Here is a 19,852-nt window from a genome sequence, read left to right as displayed (position 1 = left end):
GAGGCATCGAGCCCTCGGACCCCATCAAAGAGGGACCGGGTCCGGCGAATCACCCGCAGGTACTTTTGGAGCGCGCTTCCGGGCCACTAGCCGACCCCTAACGAATGGGGCACGGGCGTCCACTTGGATTACCCATTAGCAACTCACTAGAGACACCATGTTCGGCGCCCTCCAAGGGCAACATGGCGCTTTCCCCCCTCCTCCTTGCGGAAAGGCGACGCAGGGGCGTATGAAAAAAGCCGAGTCTGTCCTTGACCGTCCTCTCGCTCTGTGCGGAGGCTCGGGGGCTGCTCTCACAAACCTGGCTCCGGCCAAACCGTTGACAGCGTCAACATACCAGCCCAAGAACTTGGGACTCGACTATGCACCTGGGCAACGACCAGTTCGTATGAGGGAACAACCAAACCGGCCGAGCCATCACGAAAGGCACTAAGACCTCGAAGGAGTCAAAACACTTCTCTGAGGCCTCGGGGGCTACACCCGGCGGGTGCACTCGCGCGCACCCACCGGAACAAAATGCAACCGAGAAAGGCTGGTCCCCTTGCAAAAAAGTGCGACAAAAGCCTCCAAGCGAGTGTCAACACTCCCTTCGAGGCTCGGGGGCTACTGTCGGGGACCATAATTAGGGGTACCTGAAAGCTCTCTTGTGAGTTTTGGTGTTTGGATGACAACTCAATTAAAGGACTAACAAGTGTACTAAGTGTTGAACAGGTGCTTAAAGTAAAGCCTACAGGGTTCAACGCAAGTGAACAAATGTGATGGTCCAAGAACTGGATTATGGATACATAATGGACATCACAAGTAAGATGGACATTGCATAAAGTGAGACTCGGGTGCGTAGCTCGGAGACAACTGATCAAGCCAAGGACGGAGGCAAGAAGAGCTTCGAGGTACCAAGTGCACGGGAGAAGGTCAAGGAGGCTGAGGAACCCAAAGCCAAGGGTGAAGAAGGAGGCTTGCAAAGTCAAGGGTGATCGAGTTGAGAACAGCTATGGCACATCAAGGATCACTACATAAGGACGTGACTTACAGCCAATGAGGTAACAACCGCAGTTATGTGGTGTAAGTCATAAGGCTCAAGATCAAGCTCTAAGGAGGAGATCAAGGTCACTAGAAGGTGAACAAGTGTCAAAACCAGAACTGGAAGCAGCCCAAAAGAGCTAAGTTCACCTTGATCTTTAGTTTGGTTTGTTCCTATGTTTGGAGATGTTCTATGAGACCTTTACAGGATGTTGGAGCCAAGTAATGTCAATCTAGATCAAGACAAGCCGACTTGATGATTTATGAGTCCAACATCAAAGCTCAAGCATGTGGAATGCTATAGATTTAATGTTTAAGAGAAGGTATGTTTCTATACTTAGTACATTGGTTTTGTGGACTAATATACTTGTCTAAGTGTTAGAAACAGAAAGAAGAAGAAAAGAAGAGAGGTGCAAAGGGCTTGGCTATGTACAGCCAAGGCAGCTCAGACTGGCACACCGGACTGTCCGGTGGTGCACCGGACAGTGTCCGGTGCGCCAGGCTGAACTTTAGCGAACTGGCCGCTCTCGGGAATTCACCGGCGACGTACGGCTAAAATTCACCGGACTGTCCGGTGTGCACCGGACTGTCCGGTGAGCCAACGGTCGGCCGCGCAATCAGCGCGGGACACGTGGCCGAGCCAACGGCTAGAAGATGGCACCGGACTGTCCGGTGTGCACCGGACATGTCCGGTGCGCCAACGGCTCCAAGATTGCCAACGGTCGGCTTCGCCATAGAAGGAAAGAAATCGGGCACCGGACAGTGTCCGGTGTGCACCGGACTGTCCGGTGCGCCACCCGACAGAAGGCAAGATTTGCCTTCCTGGATTGCTTCCAACGGCTCCTAGGCTCCTTGTACCTATAAAAGGGACCCCTAGGCGCCTCCAGCAATATACAAGAACAGCCAACAAGTGTAGACTTCACTCGAATCAATTCTCACTCTCCCTCTTGTGTGTAACTCTATAGTTTGTGTAGAAGGCACAGCTATAAGCCTTAAGAGAGAGGAGAAGTGCTGCTTAGAGCTAGAGCAAGGTCTTGAGCGTATCGTTACTCTGCCGGGGTGCTGCCAAGAAGTTTGTAAGCAGCCGCGGTTCTGTTGTAACCCCACTCAATAGTGAAAGGCTCTATCTGTCATACTGACAGATCTGAGCAAACGGAGGAAGGAGTTGAAATAGACTCCAAGCCCAGGTGTGGCTAACTCCAACGAGGACTAGGCAAGCATTTCAGGCTTGGCCGAACCTCGGGATAAATCCTTGCGTCTGTGTGCTCTGTTCTGTATTGTATCCTGACTCTCTGTCTTACTCGTCTTTATATCTGCACTTCAATACTTATCTGTGGTATAAGCTTTATTTGAAGTGCAGGACATTTTGAGACAGGATCTTCCATTCCGCTGCAACCTACTCGAAGAGTCTTCTCACTCCACTGCGTACTAAGTCTTCGAGTAGAGTAAGAATTTAAGTTTTAAAGTAATAAGTTTTATTCGCCTATTCACCCCCCCTCTAGGCAACATCCAGATCCTGTTCCCGGGTCAAAGGGAACTATCAGTACCCCTAAGACTCCTAATCTCAGCTGGTAACCCCCATCAGCACAAAGCTGCAAAGGCCTGGTGGGCGCGATTAAGGTCAAGGCTCAGTCCACTCAAGGGACATGATCTCGCCTCGCCCGAGCCCAGCCTCGGGCAAAGACAGCCGACCCCGAAAGATTCACGCCTCGCCCGAGGGTCCCCTCAAGCAACGGACGCACCATCGACTCGCCCGAGGCTCAGCTCGGGTAGGCTTCGCGGAGAAGCAACCTTGGCCAGATCGCCACGCCAACCGACCGTATCGCAGGAGCATTTAATGCAAGGATCACCTGACACCTTATCCTGACGCGCGCTCTTCAGTCGACAGAGCCAAAGTGACCGCAGTCACTTCGCCGCTCCACTGACCGACCTGACAAGAAAACAGCGCCGCCTGCCCCGCTCCGTCTGTCGTGCCACTCGCCAGAGTGAGGTCGACAGCGGCTAAGTCCAGCCTCGGGCGACATAGGAAGCTCCGCCTCGCCCGACCCCAGGGTTCGGCCCCCGTCTCGGCCTCGGAAGATGGACTTCGCCTCGCCCGACCCCAGGGCTCGACCTCAACCACGACTTAGAAGATGACGAACTCCGCCTCGCCCCACCCCAGGGCTCGGACTCAGCCTCAGCTCCGGAAGACGATGAACTCCGTCTCGCTCGACCCCAGGGCTCGGACTCAGCCTTGGCTCTGGAAGACGATGGACTCCGCCTCGCCCGACCCCAGGGCTCGGACTCAACCTCGACCTCGGAGGAATCACCACCTCGCCCAAACTCGGGTCCGGACCGGCCACGTCGCCAGGAGGGCCATCATTACCCTGCCCCTAGCTAGCTCAGGCTACGAGGAACAAGACCGGCGTCCCATCTGGCTCGCCCCAGTAAACAAGTAATGATGACACCCCGCACGCTCCATGACGACGGCAGCTCCCAGCCCCTTACATCAGCAAGGAGACGTCAGCAAGGATCCGACAGTCCCGATAGCTGTACTTCCGCAGGGCTCCAGCGCTCCTCCGACGGCCACGACATCACATGAACAGGGTGCCAAAACCTCTCCGACTGCCACGACGGCATGTACTTAGGGCTCTAGCTCCTCTCTGCTAGACACGTTAGCACACTGCTACACCCCTCATTGTACACCTGGACCCTCTCCTTACGCCTATAAAAGGAAGGTCCAGGGCTCTCGTACGAGAAGGTTGGCCGCGCGGGAGAACGGGCCGACGCATAAGGCTCTCGCTCTCTCTCTCTCCCACGCGAACGCTTGTAACCCCCTACTGTAAGCGCATCCATCCGCCCTGGGCGCAGGACAACACGAAGGCCGCAGTTTCCCCTTACTGTTCTCCCCCCTTTGTGTCCCGTCTCGCGCCGACCCATCTGGGCTGGGACACGCAGCAACAATTTACTCGTCATTCCAGAGACCCCCGGGTCGAAACGCCGACATCGTTTGGCACGAAGCACGATGGGCTCGAGCCATGCTAGCTCGACCCGGTCCAATTCTCAGTACTAGTTACACCCGTGTAGTTCCCTTCCCTACACACAGGATGAGGAGATAAAAAAAAACCCCACCGGCGGGGCCCGCGCGAGATGCTCTGCATATACAGCAGCTGCATGTAGCGGCACATAAACCGAAAGTGTTTTTTAGATTATTTTTTCATTATATCTTCCAAATAAAAAATTTAATCACCAAACTAATTTTATATTCGTGTTTCTGAGCTTATTATAAATAAAACTAGATCATACATATTGTATTTTATTTGAAAATTTATTTATATACTCTTTTCTAGTACACTTTAACCAAACACTATCGGTTTCTGTCCTAAATACATTAATGCAAATTAACAACCAAACACAAACATATACAAGTACCTAGCTGTGTACAGTAGACTTGGCTCCTCACATACAGACCCAGGTTGTACAACAACCAAACGGATGGGAAATGGACAAATGGTTTTCCACGTGAAAGGACCTGATCATGAATGAGCTCGTTCGTGCACGCGAGAAAGAAGATGCGGTGGGACCGTCTTGATGCGTGTCTGTTCGCCTGCTTGGAGAAGTGGCCTGTATGATGCACTTTCTCCTGTTTGGGTATCCACCACGTCCACATGTTATCTGGATGAAGCAATGAGCCAGGCCGCACGTTTTTAGAGTGTCTAGCTCTACATAAACTGGTTTGGACGCCGTTTCTCTTCACCCTAGCTTGCATAATGTTGCTGTCTTGGACCAATTGAAGGTGTTCCTTGTAAGGCTAACTCCAGTAGAGCCTACTTATCATCGTCTCTCATTTCAAACAACACTATATAAACAGTACAGTATACAACCTAAAATAACATTTTATACGTTCATAGCCTAAATATAGTGGGATTAGGATCATGATTATGCATGCAAACAAACATATTATACGCTCACATAGGCTTATATCTGGTGCATGCAGTTCAAACATTAGTTACATTATTTACACCTACCATTTCTAGTGCTTGCCAAATCTAAGTTACAAACTACTTTAACAAACACGTCCTCATTCTCTTTTGGTCACTAGACCGCACGACCACAAAACTTAAAAGTGTCCGCTCTCGATAAAACAAAGCATGCCACATCATCTTCGACCACAAACAATATACTGAGTCGTGTGTGTCACTATTTACACCTATCTCAACTAGTGGTGGTCTAATCCACAAGTTACGACCACTTTGGTATATACAAACAAACATATCCTCGTTTTCTCTCCACCGCTACACCATAAAACTCAAAAGTGTCAGCTCTTGAAAAAAACAAGTTGTGCTATCTCCATCCACAGGATACAAGTGTGTGCCTGGTCACCATTTGTTTAGTCTCTATTGTTTAAAACTCCTAATTTTCCTCTCTAGGTAGTTACCTCTTGTACCAGGAGATCTGTAGCGATTTTTGTTTGTCGACTATGCCTGCGAGCTGTATCGTTTCATTGGAGGAAGGGTCGTCGGATCGGCCCGCAAATTTTGGTTGGCTTTAATTTCAATTTGTGCCCTTGCTAATTTTTGGAGTCTTTTGCTCTTGAGTTCCCTTCTCTTCTCTTTGTGATCTTGTGAAGAACCATCGAGTTCTTGTGTTCCGGGTGCTGTTGGAATTTGTTGGTGGGTGAGATATACTTTTATGATCACTACTTACGCCCTGATGGTGCAGTTTGTGGTTATGATCTTAGCTGATCTCGTTTTAGGTTCGTTATAGAAAACCCCAACAAACCCACATTTCTGTTAGTATTTTCAGATCTGCGGTTGATTTACAAGTCCGATTGAGCTTAAAATCTGCGGAGACCTTGGAAACATATTTTTTTAGGTATGTGTAAAATGTCATCTCAATCTTAGTTTGTTTGCTTTAGTTTCACATCCGATAACAGAATTTCATGCTGCTGAAATCAGCATTTGTTCGCGACATGGTTTTGGACCGATTCGGACTTTTCAGTGTCCGATTTGCGCTCCGTTTGTTTTGTTGGTCTCCTGTGGGTTGTAGGAACATTTTAAAATCATAAGATCACTGGTTTGCTGATGTAATTTTGGTTTAAGTGCTTACTTCTTTTGAAATGAAGTACTCATTTTCAGTGTTCGGCGGCAAAATTTGATTGACTCCAGTTCACCCCTCTAGCCGCCTCGCCGGTGCTTCACACTAATTCTTTCTCCATCAATACAATGCACCACCACAAAACTCAAAAGTGTCTACTCTCGAGAAAATAAGACACACCATGACATCTCCATCCAGAAGATTGCACCTGCTGGCGGCAACCATGGTAATTAATTGTGTGACTTCCAAATTTGATGAGTGGAAAAAGGGGTAAAAGAACTAGTAAAACAATTATACTTTGGAAACCATATGTGAGTTTTGGAGGGGTCGCCGCGCAGTGCAAGGCCAGTGGCATTGTATACTGTAATAATCTCTTTCAGAAAAACGTGAGGCTCTTGCTACCAAAAGACATAGGGGCTGTACGTAACCGGACGTCACCACCTTGTCACTTCGTCTTGCAATACGGGTGTCTACGGCAATAAACGAGCTTGTCACCTCTTGTATTAGTCAAAACAATGTAGGGGTTATTTGCTCACTTTTATAGCCGATATCCCTAGGACTACCCCAGATCCAAAGATGGGATAAGAACCAAGCAAAAGTTTCTCTGTTGATTCTCAAAAACCAACAGATTATGGAAGCAAGAGCCTCTATAGCTAAACCTGTATATAGAAGCCACAGCGACATATAGATACCTAACTATGTGATCTATTATGTGATACGTAGAAACCGTAGCGACGCAAGAGCCTCTAACTGTTTCGTTTAAACAAACAACATACGTTGCACCATTTACAAATGACTAACTGGTGTTGGCTCAATTCAATTCTGGTTTAGACAAACACACACACGTACTCATTATTTCTTGGTCGTCACAATGCATGACCATAGATCAGGGTGCGCATATACGTACATCCGAACGGAGTGAAAGTGATAGAAGATATAGCAAAGGGGTGCTCTTTGTAAAATATACTCCCTCCGTTTCTTATTGCACTATCCAGTGACTAATAAAAAGAAACGGAGGGAGTACAAGACTTTAGGATCTGAGGTGGTTGAACATAATTTAATATGTGCAACCATGTATAACAAAGTACGTACCATATGCACCGGCCTGATATATATTTTCAAAAGGTTGCGATCAACGGATCAAGGATGCCCACAAAACCACAAGATGCCAACGTGTGGCCGTGTGGGTGTGCGTCGCCGCGGTCAAGGATCGATTGGCTAGCTGGCTGGTGCCTAGGCGTCCGGTACAGTGTGTCTTGGGTCATCTTCCGCCCACGAGATGCGATTGCGTTTTGTGCATCGCCGCCGTGTTGGAAGTGGAATCCGTCGTCGATCGACCAAGCCAAGATGTGGCTGGCTGGGCGCCTTTGTTTCACTGGTGGAGCAAGCAGCCTTGTCGCTGCAGCTTGCCATATGCAGGCGCCACACAGCCGCGCGATGCCAACTTCTTCCGAGGTGCCCACTTCCCCACTGGGAAGAGCAGGCGGACTGCAATAATACTGCAACCACTAGTCGCTAGCAAGACTCTTTTTTTCCTTGCTCTTTTTTCTTCCTTAATAATAATCCCGTCACATTATTTTGTTATTTGTTAACGACGTACGAACTCCTACTAATAACTATTCATATACAACTATATGTTAAGCAGACAATTTCTGTCATAATTTTTTTTCGCCCAGCTCCAACCCCTTCTATGTACGTACGCCTACTAATACCTGGCTCCACCCGTTCCCTAAGCATTGTGGCAAAAACCTTATATAGATGAGTGCCGGTTGCCATAAATAAACGAGGCAAGTACCGGCAATAATGCGTGTACCGGGCACGGGCAGCCGCTTGACGCGCTCACGCTCTTCTGTGGTTCTGAGCCGTGCCCGTGCTCGCGGTGTTCTCGCTCACCGCTGCAACGCCACTGGCACAATGAGGTGAGAGAGAAAGAAGGTAGGCATGGCACCGGCGTGCGCCTGGAGAACCAAAGAGAAAATGTGTGTGTTTGTGTGGGCAGATTCCTAATCGATCGGGCGTGTGTGTCCTGCTAACTGAAGCAGCGCACACATCATCGAGGGCAGCGTGGGCGGGGCTGCCCGGCCGGCTGGGGACATCCTGACGAAGAAGACGACCTGAGAAAGAAGAAACAAGGACGAAGTGTGCGCCGCCCGTATCTATAGCGCCGCGCGCGTCAGGTACGAGGGTTTACATTTCATTTGCTGCCCACTTGAGTAGAGTAGCAGCTACAGCTACAGGTATTTGTCTTTGTAGTTTTGTCAATAGATAGATACGGGAAACAACGACCCAGACTGCGCATTGACGAGTGGGTGCGGAACATCTGTATCTCTACTATTATAATGCAACAGTTTCAAAATTCTTGAGTCATATATGAAGTGCGAAGGTATATGTTTGTTTCCCTCTTTCCTTTTCTCGCCTAATGGGTCCAATAAACTATTATACCATAGATAAGTTATGAGAAACCATATAAGACCAACACAATAGAAACCCACATATAATGTAGCGCTCCTATATAACACTATCTCGCTAGCTGAGAGAAGACGAGTGACCGATCGAGCTATAAAAAAGTCGACATTTTTTCCAACTCATACCTTTCTTCGTCTTTTGACTAAGATAAAGTGTAATATTTATTCTACCAGTTTAATATCTTATGTATGAACCATATGTTTACTTTGATATTAAATTTATTTTATACATTCCCACATAGTACCACCTCGCTATCTGAAGCAGGACGAGCGATCGAGCGAGCTATAATAAAAGGTGTCGAACTCATTTTCAACTCATGCCTTTCCCAGTCTTTTGGCTAAGATAAAGTGTAATATTTGTTCTATCAGTTTAATATCTGATATGTGTACCATATATTACTTTAATATTAAATTTATTTCTTACGCTTCCACATAGAACCATTTTGCTGGCTGAGGGAAGACGAGCTGAGGAAGCTATAAAAAAGGGTTAGTTGGAAACATGCCACTCAAATTCTTGAAAGATTGAAAATTAGTTTATTTTCATGCCACTCTGTAGCATCAAATGAACTAGCCGTCTAATTTTATAAAGTTGAGTGGCATGTATATAATTAATTCTATAAAAAAGGTGTTGTGTTCATTTTCAACTCATACTTTCTCGGCTTTTTGCTAAAATAAAGCGTAATATTTGTTCTATCAGTTTACTATCAGATATGGACCATATGTTTACATTAATATTAATATTAAATTTATTTTTTATAATTATAAAATATTATCGGGTGTCATAATTAGGGGTACCCCCAATACTCCTAAACGCTGCTGGAAAACATCTTCAGAACAAACCATAAACAGCTGATAAAGCGCGGTTCAAGTCAGGGCCTCGTCTACCAAGGGACGCAACCTCATCCGAGCCCAACCTCGGCCTCGGGCAGAAACGGTAGTCCCGGACGGATTCACGCCTCGCCCGAGGGTCCCCTCAGTCAGCAGACGCACCCTCGGCTCACCTGAAGCCCAGCTCGTGCAGACTTTGTCGTGCAGCGACCTCGGCCGGATCGCCCTACCAACCGACCGTATCGCATGCGCATTTAATGCGGGGATCGCCTGACACCTTATCCTGACACGCATGCCTCAGTCGGCAAGGTCGAAGTGATCGCAGTCACTTCGCCCCTTTACTGGCCGATCTGACAGGAAAACAACGCTATTCACCCCGCTCCGGCTACTGTGCCAACCACTAGGGCAAGACTAGCAACAGTAAGTCGTGACCTCTCCCGAGTTCAGCCTCGAGCGCAGCAGGGAGCTCTGCCTCGCCCGACCTCAGGCCTCGGCCTCGGGAGAAGGTCTCCGCCTCGTCCGACCTCAGGCCTCGGCCTCAGCCTCGGCCTCGGGAGGAGTCACAACCTCGCCCGACCCAGCCTCGGCCTCAGGAGAAGTCTCCGCCTCGCCCGACCTGGGCCTCGGACCGACTACGCTACAGGGGATACATCATTACCCTACCCCTAGCTAGCTGCCTCAGGCTACGAAGGAACAAGACCGGTGTCCCATCTAAGGTTACTCCGGTAACAGGTAATGATGGTTCCCCGCATGCATCCATGACGTCGGTTGCTCTCAAGCCCCCTACGGAAGCAAGACAACGTCAGCAGGATCCATGCCGCCGACAGCTGTGCTTCTACATGGCTCAAGGCACTTCTCCGACGGCCACGTTAGCTCGCGTACAGGGCTCAAGGCGCTTCTCCGCCAGCCACGTTAGCACATATATAGCTATACCCCATTGTACAGCTGGGCATCTCCTTGTATCTATAAAAGGGGATGTCCAGGGCCTTCCTAAGGCACGTGGACAGAGAGACAATAAGTTCACGTTCACGTTCACGTCGAGATACGTTCAAGTGGGCAGACGTTCACGTGGACACACGTTGACATAGAGGGAGGCGGGGCAGACGAGACAGGCAGAGACGGACGCACGCAGGGACTCTCTCTCTCTCTCTCACTCTCGCCCTCGCTCTCTCTCGACGCTTGTAACCCCTACTACGAGCACCCCGGTGCGAGATAACATAAGCCTCATTTCCCTCTTGTGTTCCATCTTGCATCAACCCATCTGGGCAGGGACACGCAGCAACAAATTCACTGGTCGGTTGACGGTCCTCGCGGGTCCGAAACATCGACAAATGATTGTGCCGTTGCGGCGCATGATCATTGTACTAGTGATTTTTTTTATTTTTGAGGAGAATTACAATGCATTTTCGGGATTAAAAATAGAGGTAATGGTAGCTAATGGTTTAGATGAGCTCGGGACATGGACCTGGACCTTTGTACAAATAAATTAAATTATTTTTAGGACCTAAATAAAAGTTAAGGGGCTAAAAATAGGTTTGGGTACAAAAAAAAGAAATGTTGAGTAGCATTTTTGATATACGATTATTGGGAACAAACTCGAACTAAAAGAGTTCAAATAATAAAAAGGCATGAGAAAATGTAGAATACGGCATTTAATTTCATCGCATTTCTATAAATATGGACAGTGCATTTCAAATTATGGCAAGCCACCACACAATCTATTGCGCATGGACGAGGAGGGTAGTCCGCGATTGTGATGCCCCAAATCGCGTGGATTCTCCCCTCAGCCTAGATTCTCGCCACAGCACGAAAAACTCGTCGGAAAAAAGATGAAACAAACAGACCCCTTCTAAATTATCTATAAAAGTTTAAAAATATGAGAAAATGATAGATAGACAATATTTTATTGTGAATTTTTATTTCTCTAACTACTCGTGTCTCGTACGATTTGGATTTTTTTTATTATGATGGCCTTACCGACGTTAGCGCACAGACAGACAGACTGAACAACTTTCTGCACACCCAAGGAGGTGTTCTCGAGCTTTTGCGGTGAAAGTAGGATACCAAATCGGCTGAATCAATCCTGTGACCTATCTCACTGATCCTGGAGTTGTTTGATGCGTATGACACAGGTCGTGTGTGACCTCGAGCGTAATAGTCCTTGCTGGTGTGTGATCCACATTATGTGCTGGGACGTGATTGTGGTCACTAGCATGTTGTTTCCCATCTCAATCAAGTCCATTTACTATGACTGATGAGTCCATGTTATGCTCAATTGCTCATTAAAATTCGCTTGCGTTCGTGGACCAGCGCGGCACGCCGGCGTCCATCAACGGATGATCGTTCACCTGTCAGCCCGCCTGATTCCGTGGCCCTGGTGCAGGCCACTAATAATCAACTCCCGCGCAGAGGAGATTGAAAGGATCATCCTGTTTCTTTCCTCACCGATCACTGCGGTCTGCGGGAGAGAGAGAGGCCAACGCCAACGCCGATCTGCCTACAGTACGCGGCTGTGTTGTGTCCAAAACCAGGCACCCTCCTGTTGCCGCCTTGCCGGACCGGACGGGACTGCTGGAAGAAGTGATGCCTGCACAGCGCACGCAGGCACAGAACAGACAGCACGTGACGGCTGGCGACGAGCGCGGGGCGCCGGGCCCATTCCTCGCACCACCTCCCCGCCCCACGGCGCGCGGTTTTCCGAGCCGCTACACGCTCCCTCAGGCACGCGGTGGTGTTCCCCACATGTCAGTGGATTGTGCAGTGCAGCCAGGCGAGGGTTTTGAGCGAGCCGGAGTTGAGGCCTTCCCTGGGTACCCCTACCAACACGCCGCACATGCGGCCGCCGCCCGCCGCTTGGACGGTACGCTGCCGACTGTCGCGTTTGCTTCCCTGTTCCCTGCTCATTGCCAGGTAAGGCTAGTTTGCTAACCTCCCATTAGGGATTTAAGCCGATTTAGTGAAAATTAGTTCATTTCCCTAAACTCTCTTCAATTCTTAAAAACTAGTTTGGAAGCTCAAATTCCCTTCGAGATTTGAGATGGCAATAAAATAATTTCTCTTCGATCATCTCAAATCCTAGAAATCTCGATTGAATTTCCAAACTAGTTCTAAAAGATAAATATGCTATTTTTTATCAAAAAGATAAACATATGATGGCTCGATGAATTCTTAAGCCGTGCTACATGTAGAATCCCAACAAGTTGATGAGGCAGCTGATTTATAATCTAGCGCCGGTTCTTAGCCTTCGATACCATCTGACATCTCATTGGTTAATCGACAAATAAAATTTGATTTATTGGTCAGGTTCTATTTTTTGGATTTCTTTTGGACTTCAAATGGTGTAAAAAGGCGACATGGCGCACACAACATACGCGGATTAATTAGATTATGTCACGTCACTAAACATGGTTGCCACCGAACGGTTCGTGTCAGTATCGATGACACCATCCAATGCAACCCCTCCCCCACGGTCGACAACGAATCTAGTTGGGCCTAGCCTTAGATCAATAAATCGTCACAAGATCTCGCCCTAGGTGTTCGTGTCTTTTATAAGACCAATCACAGTGGAAATTCCGTTATAATTTTAATGCACATTAGATAAACAGTAAAACGTTGTTATACCATACCCTTCAACGGTGGTTAACGTTGAAAATCACGGGTTATAGCAAATAGTGACGCCTTTTTAGGAGTCATAAAGCTGTAGCAATGTTATTACATATGATGTTTTACATGGAAACCATAAAAATATGAGCACTAAGGTGCATATTTTTGGATCTCGCCTAACGACTAATTGGGGTTTTTTTGGGCTATAAATACGTCTTTAGACGACCTAGACAAACAACAATAATTGTGCTTTCATTCCCAAACACTTGTGCAACATCTCCAAGCAATTCTAAAAGTTCCAAGCGCCACATTCGAGTAGAAGTGCATAGAGATAGTCTTTTTAGAGTGAAGAGAAGGCTAATGTGCTTAACTTTCAACTCTAATGTTAAATAAAAAAGGCCTCAACTTTCGATGATTAATAATTAATCTGTAAGACTGAAAAATACACATATATAATATAAGGACTAACACTCTATACGTTATGGCTACAATCATCTAACTAACATGCACTCAGCGTGTTGTTGTGTCACGTTATAAGTCTACGGCGATTTGTTTCCTTTATGACTATGTTAGACTCATCGATTTATTTATTAGATTCCTAACAAGGTGCGGCTAACAAAGGGACTACCGAATAATGATTGAACCGAGACTAATTACTAAAAGTTTATACTCCCTCCGTTCTAAAATATAGTTCTTTCTAGTTCTCTTATTTTTTGTCCTCATTCGAAATAAATGATTATATATATATATATAATATAAAATGAAATATATTTTGTAACGAAAGGAGTAGTATACATAAGGCTATTCTCAATGGAATTTCATGGAGAATTTTATGGCATTAATTACTATGACACATCAACATTTTTGATGACATGTCACTGATTTAATGAGAGAAGAGAAGGAACCAGTTTCATCCACATGAAACCCTGCCAACCCATTTCCAAGGCATGTGAAATCGTGTGAAACTCTTATTGAGACCCATATCGTTTCATCCCGAGATCCAGTACGGCTTCTCCTGTCCCACCCCGCACGATTGTTGCATGTGAACTGAAATGTCTGTGTGAACTGAATTGTTTTTTAGATGATAAGTCTAGTACGAACTGAATTATTTCTATGAGATGAAAAGCCTAGTGCGAACTGAATTATTTTTTTCAAGATGAAAAGTCTACCTATATGTATATATACAGGACTGACATGTGTATACCAGTCCTCACCATTTGACGCCACCACAAGATGTCAGATGTCCCATCTAGTAATGCTTTGTTAGATGATTTTCTCGCTGAGGATGACATAATGAATGATGTTGTTACTGAGGTCACTGTTTTTTGAAAGCCACTATCGAAACTATTCATGAAGTGGCATCAAATCATCATCTTCGTCCGAGGAAGTAATCAGAAGACCACAGAAGAGATTCAACGAAAAATTGTATGATGATTACTTCTCCAAAAATCCTCTCTACCCTCCATCTTTTTTCGTAGAAGATATCGTATGTCGAGACCACTTTTTCTGCACATTATTGAGGAGCTAGGCAAGTGGTCTGACTATTTCACTACAAGGACATATTGTACTAGTCGTCAAGGCCTGACACCATTACAAAAATGTACAGCAGCAATACGCCAATTGACCAATGGCAGTGCAGCTGATCACCTGGATGAATATTTGAAGATTGGTGACACAACTGCATTAGAAGCTTTGAAAAAAATTGTGGAAGGTATTATTGCTGTTTTTAGTGAAAGCTATTTGCGACGGACTCCGGTGGAAGACATTGAACGTTTGCTAAAAGTTGGACAGAGTAGAGGATTTCCTGGCATGTTGGGGAGTATTGACTATATGCACTAGCAATGGGAAAGATGTCCTGTTGGATGGAAAGGTCAATTCACTCGAGGTGGTCAAAAAGTACCAACTCTGATTCTCGAAGCAGTGACCTCACATGATCTTTGGATTTGGCATGCATTCTTTGGTGTTGCTGGTTCTAATAATGATATCAATGTCCTACAACAATCATCAATTTTCATCTGAGAACTCAAAGGGCAAGTTGCTCGGGTGAAATATACGGTTAATGGGAATAAATATGACCAAGGTTACTGTCTCGCTGATGGAATTTATCCGGAATGGGCTATTTTTGTTAAGTAAATATCCATGCCTATCAATGACAAAGATCAGGAATTTGCTAATCATCAAGAAGGCGAAAGAAAGGATATTGAACGAGCATTTGGTGTCCTACGACATCGATGGTGTATTTTGAAGCGACCAGCTCGTCTACATGATAAAAACAGTTTGAGAACATTATACTAGCTTGCATCATACTTCACAACATGATAGTGCAAGATGAAAAGAAAGAGAATATTGAAGAGAATCTTGACTTGAATGAGGCTGCAAGTTCTGCCATCGTCGAACAACCCAAATTCTCCTTTGGTGAATCCATTCCATTTGAAAGAGTGCTAGAGAATCAAATAGATCTTCAAGATCGTACAACTCATCTAAAATTGAAGGACTTGGTTGAGCATATTTAGCAAAAATATGGGCGTCGTTGAAAAGTATTTACAAACTCATGGTAGATATTATCTTTATATGTTGAAAATGTGGGCCTCGTAAAAAGAATATATCTCATTTGTTTCAGATATGGCTTTCAAAAAAACATGATTTGCGTCCATTTGTACTTGGAGGTGCACATTTATCTCAAAGATGTGTACTATTGTTTGGCTACAAATATATATGTCATACTAGATCATGAGACTTACTAGCATTTAATTGCATTGGTTAGCTTAGGAAACAGTGAAACGAAACTCTCCATTGAGACATGATGTTTCAATCGTTCTCCAAACTGATGTGGCGTTCTTGGAAACAAGGACGTGAAACCCCCCATTAAGAATAGCTTAATATAATGGTACATTTTTTGGGGCCCATAGTTTTGGGCCCAGACGGCTGCCCACCCTACCGCCCTCGCGGAACACGAGGCTTATTATAATAACTATTTTTAGGAGTCTGAACTCTGAAGCTGACCACGGCCAGGTTTGGCTGTCCACGTCATCCCTCTGCCCAGAGCATCGTTCCGAATTCCCAACGAAACCGGAGTACCGGACACCTCTCGCACCGCACCCACCGCTGCTCCACCTTCTCCACGAGCCCGGCAACGGGAACCAAGGAAACCGAAGCCGCGATGGCGAGCTTCTTCAGGGACGCGCGCCTCCCGCAGCAGCGCGTCGTCGAGGGCGTCCCCTTCCCGGCGGTGCTCGTCCCGAGCGCTCGTGCGGGCTCCTGCGCCGGCGGGGTCGACAAGTTCCTGGCGGCCGTGCGCTGCGAGAGAGCGTCCCGGCTGGAGCCGCTAGTGCGGGACGCGGGGGCCCTGCTGCTGCGCGGGTTCCCCGCGACGACGGCCGCCGACTTCGACCGCGCCGTCGACGCCTTCGGGTACGAGGAGCTGCCGATCGTCGGCAGCGTCGCGCCGCGGACCAACGTCGTGGGCCGGGTGTTCACCGCCAACGACTCGCCGCCCGATCAGAAGATCCCCTTCCACCACGAGATGGCTCAGGTAATCGACTGTTGAACCATCTCCCCCTGCAGTCTGCAGTCTGGTGGCACTGGCACTTGGTCTTTGAAACATTGCCTTTGGTCTTTGACCGTATGTACCTTGCCTACCAGCACGTACGTACTCGCATGGGCGTGGGGCGACGTCGTTGGACGCTGGCTGCCTAGCTCCCAATGGCATGAGTGAGGGGCTGGCCGTATGTACGCTGGCTGTCTGAGGGGCTGGCCGCTGGCAGTTGGTGGGACTGAGAAGGCTCCAAGCCCGCATGGCCAGCCCATGGGCGGGACGGGATGGAGGCCAAAATGGGAGGGGCTAATAGTTCGGTTTTTGTTTAAACCGAAGTAAAAACTGAAAAAACAAACTAAATTTTGGTTTCTAAAGAATGGTAACCAAAGAATATTACGGTTTAGTCCGTTTCAGTTTTTTCGGTTTCGGTTTTCTTGGTTTTCGGTTTTCATGTCTAGGCCTACTCCTATATAACGAAAGTTAACTAAACATCCACAAAAAAGGAGAGATCATGTGAAGGAACTAATCAAGTGCCCTCTAGTCTAGTATTATATCTCTATCCACGGCTTGCAAAGATATCCATGACCACCACACCTTATAGTCGACACACCGTAAGGACCTCGTACTGATCTTCTTCTTTCTGCAATAATCTTCAAAACCTGAATCAATATGTTTTCTGAAAAGAACCTGTATGGTTGATAATATTAGTTTACTAGAAAAGACCACATCATTATGATAAAGCTAAATAGTCCAAAACATTGCTACCACCCTAATTAGGAGTCTTTTTTTACATGTGGTTCCCTTGTTAGCATATCAATTTCTATTTAGATGATTAATACTAGAAGCTCTCTCTATATGTAAAGCAAAACTAATGATTCTCCAAATATTTCTAGCAAGGTAACAATAAAAGAAAAGGTGCTGAATATTCTTAATTTAATCACAAAAGTTGCATTCCATACTATTTTCCACCTGTGATTGGCTAAATTATCTTTATTGTTTCTCCATAAATACCATAAGAAAATTTTAATATTGAGAGGGAATTTTAGCTTCCAAAGCACTCTATCGAGTTTAGGGGGGGGGGGGTATCCATTGAAAGGAAGTAATTGATCGAATCGAGAAAAGTCCATCTTCGTGGGGCCCCATAGAAATTTGTCTCCATTTTGTCGTAAAGGAACATTTACCAATAAATTTGATAAATTCTGTAGCTCGACCTGTTTTACCCCAACAATAACTCGGCGAAAGGATATATTTTTTTTCATGTAGAACAAAGTTTGATGAGCAAGATGGAATCACGGTACATACAACTCGCTTTGTTTTTTTAGGTTCCAACATTTCCGTCCAAATTGTTCTTCTTCTGCGAAGTGGAGCCAAAGAGTGGCGGAGAGACGCCGGTTGTACCGAGCCATTATGTCTACAAGAGGATGAAGGAGAAATTCCCCGGATTTGTGGAGAAACTGGAGAAGGACATGATTGTATATACAAGGGTTTTAGGAGAGGGCGATAACCCGTCCTCGTCAATCGGTCGTGGATGGCAATCGACATTTCTCACTAAAGATAAAGCTGTTGCCGAGGAAAGGTAACGCCATTGCATCTTATAGTAAGATGGTTTTGTCATGGGTTTACATTGTCGTCGAAAGAATTGGGGTGTTTGTCACACCTTCTCGTGTGATTGAATGACCTTAGTCAATAGGCAGTCGTACGTCTTTGTCTGAACAGGGCCGCAAAGCTCGGGATAAAGCTAGAATGGACCGACGACGGCGTGAAGACGGTCATGGGCCCCATCCCCGCGGTGAAGTGGGACGAGAGCCGAGGGCGGAAGATCTGGTTCAACAGCATTGTCGCCGCCTACATTGGGTGGAAGGACGCCCGGAACGACCCCATGAAGGCGGTGACCTTCGGCGACGGCTCACCCCTGCCCGCTGACGTCATCGACGCGTGCGGCCAGGTCCTAGAGGAGGAGTCTGTGGCCGTGCCATGGCAGCACGGCGACATCCTCCTCATCGACAACTGGGCCGTCCTGCACTCCCGGCGCTCGTTCGAGCCACCGCGTCGCATCCTCGCCTCGATCTGTAAATGATGTGTGTAGATGCGCTGCGGGTTTGCTGCTCCGACGGGCGACGAAGGCCTGAAACTGGGAATACTTTCACACGTTGGAAAGAGCGGTGTTTAGAATATTAGAGGTGTGCGTGCAGGCGAAATAATTGGTATTTCGCCGCTCAAAACGTTGTCTCCTGGTTATAATTATCATTGTATCTATGAGTTGTGGGTCCATTTGAGTCTACAAAATGTAGCTTGATGGCAAATTTGTGAACCCTTTCGTGGTGATGGCAAATATCGTAATCTCCCGTTTATCGGTGCCCAATGAAACGAATCCGTGTAAGGGGCCATTCGTTTCTTCCGGAACGGAGGCATGGAATAATTTCTAGCCGGTTTGTTTCTCTAATTTATACTCTCTCCGTTTCTTTTTATTTGTCGTTGGATAGTGTAATTTTATACTATCCAGCGACAAATAAAAAGAAACGGAGGGAGTATAAGTTTTGATTAGCTAGAATGATTTCTGGTCCAATCCTGAACAAACGAATAAGGCCTAAGTAATACACAATGATCGCACGCGAGAGATTGGAAGTAGCAGCAGAAGGAAATAATATTGGGAGCGGGCCGTTTGGTCAACATGCCTAACAGTACGCTGTATCTCTGTGGGTCTGGGGTCATGCTGAATCTTGGCTTCTGTTCAGTGGACCGGCATTTGTTTTGGGCCCATTTCACTTGGGTGTCGTTAGTGTAATACACAGTACAAAAACAAAGCTCATATTTTACACGAAACTACTGAAGACATATTTCGATTTAGTAATATTAACATTTTCTTTAGATGCTTGGATACTTCAAGTACAAGCTATAGACGTGAGCACAAACTCGCACCACGTGAACGCAAACGCACACATACTGACATAACGTAGCATATATTCCCTTTGTCTGATTATATTATTCGACTTGGCAATGTTTTGGATTATTTAGATTCACAGTATATTCTTTGTATCTAGACGCAAGTAATGTCCAGATTGACCTTATCAGAATGCTGCTGCCGGATCAATCGAAGGGGGTGCTGGAGTGGAGGAGGAAAGATCTGTTTGCTCAGGTCTAGATGTGCGGAATAAATGTGCCATGGCCGATGCTCAGCCGGTAAATTATTATGTGTCAAAAAAAATTATGTCCTGCACCCACTCGTTGTATTAGTTTGGTCGTATTTAGTTTTTTGGGCAGATCTGTTCGCGTTGGTCGGGTCAGACAACTCATGCTCAAGTCTGGATGTGAGGAATAAATGTGC

At 46.6% G+C, this 19,852-nt stretch overlaps 1 protein-coding gene, 1 long non-coding RNA gene and 2 pseudogenes across 2 annotated transcripts; all 4 read left to right on the top strand.

The window, feature by feature from the left end:
- The first annotated feature begins 7,851 nt into the window (after positions 1-7,851).
- On the top strand, positions 7,852-15,611 carry LOC118476627 (uncharacterized). Its single transcript, XR_004857073.1, has 2 exons — positions 7,852-8,273; positions 14,180-15,611. It is a non-coding gene; the product is annotated as an uncharacterized lncRNA (long non-coding RNA).
- Positions 8,684-8,849, top strand: LOC111591259 (uncharacterized; annotated as a pseudogene).
- On the top strand, positions 8,879-9,039 carry LOC111591249 (uncharacterized; annotated as a pseudogene).
- A 497-nt stretch (positions 15,612-16,108) lies between the features above and the next one.
- On the top strand, positions 16,109-18,797 carry LOC100280172 (Clavaminate synthase-like protein). The gene is made up of 3 exons (NM_001153104.2): positions 16,109-16,524; positions 17,850-18,103; positions 18,244-18,797. Exons 1-3 carry the CDS (start codon positions 16,153-16,155, stop codon positions 18,602-18,604), a joined length of 987 nt encoding a protein of 328 aa, NP_001146576.1. The 5' UTR covers positions 16,109-16,152; the 3' UTR covers positions 18,605-18,797.
- The last annotated feature ends 1,055 nt before the right edge of the window (positions 18,798-19,852 follow it).

The sequence above is a fragment of the Zea mays genome, chromosome 3, assembly GCF_902167145.1.
Source record: "Zea mays cultivar B73 chromosome 3, Zm-B73-REFERENCE-NAM-5.0, whole genome shotgun sequence".
NCBI classification, from domain to species: Eukaryota; Viridiplantae; Streptophyta; class Magnoliopsida; order Poales; family Poaceae; genus Zea; species Zea mays.
This window is presented reverse-complemented; position numbering and strand designations above follow the sequence as displayed.

Bases quoted from the DNA above. Each gene is read 5' to 3' on its own strand.
- LOC100280172 (NM_001153104.2), top strand. From the start codon at position 16,153: ATGGCGAGCTTCTTCAGGGACGCGCGCCTCCCGCAGCAGCGCGTCGTC. The intron at 16,525-17,849 runs GTAATCGACTGT...TTGTTTTTTTAG, and splicing joins TCCACCACGAGATGGCTCAG to GTTCCAACATTTCCGTCCAA. The intron at 18,104-18,243 runs GTAACGCCATTG...TTGTCTGAACAG, and splicing joins AAAGCTGTTGCCGAGGAAAG to GGCCGCAAAGCTCGGGATAA.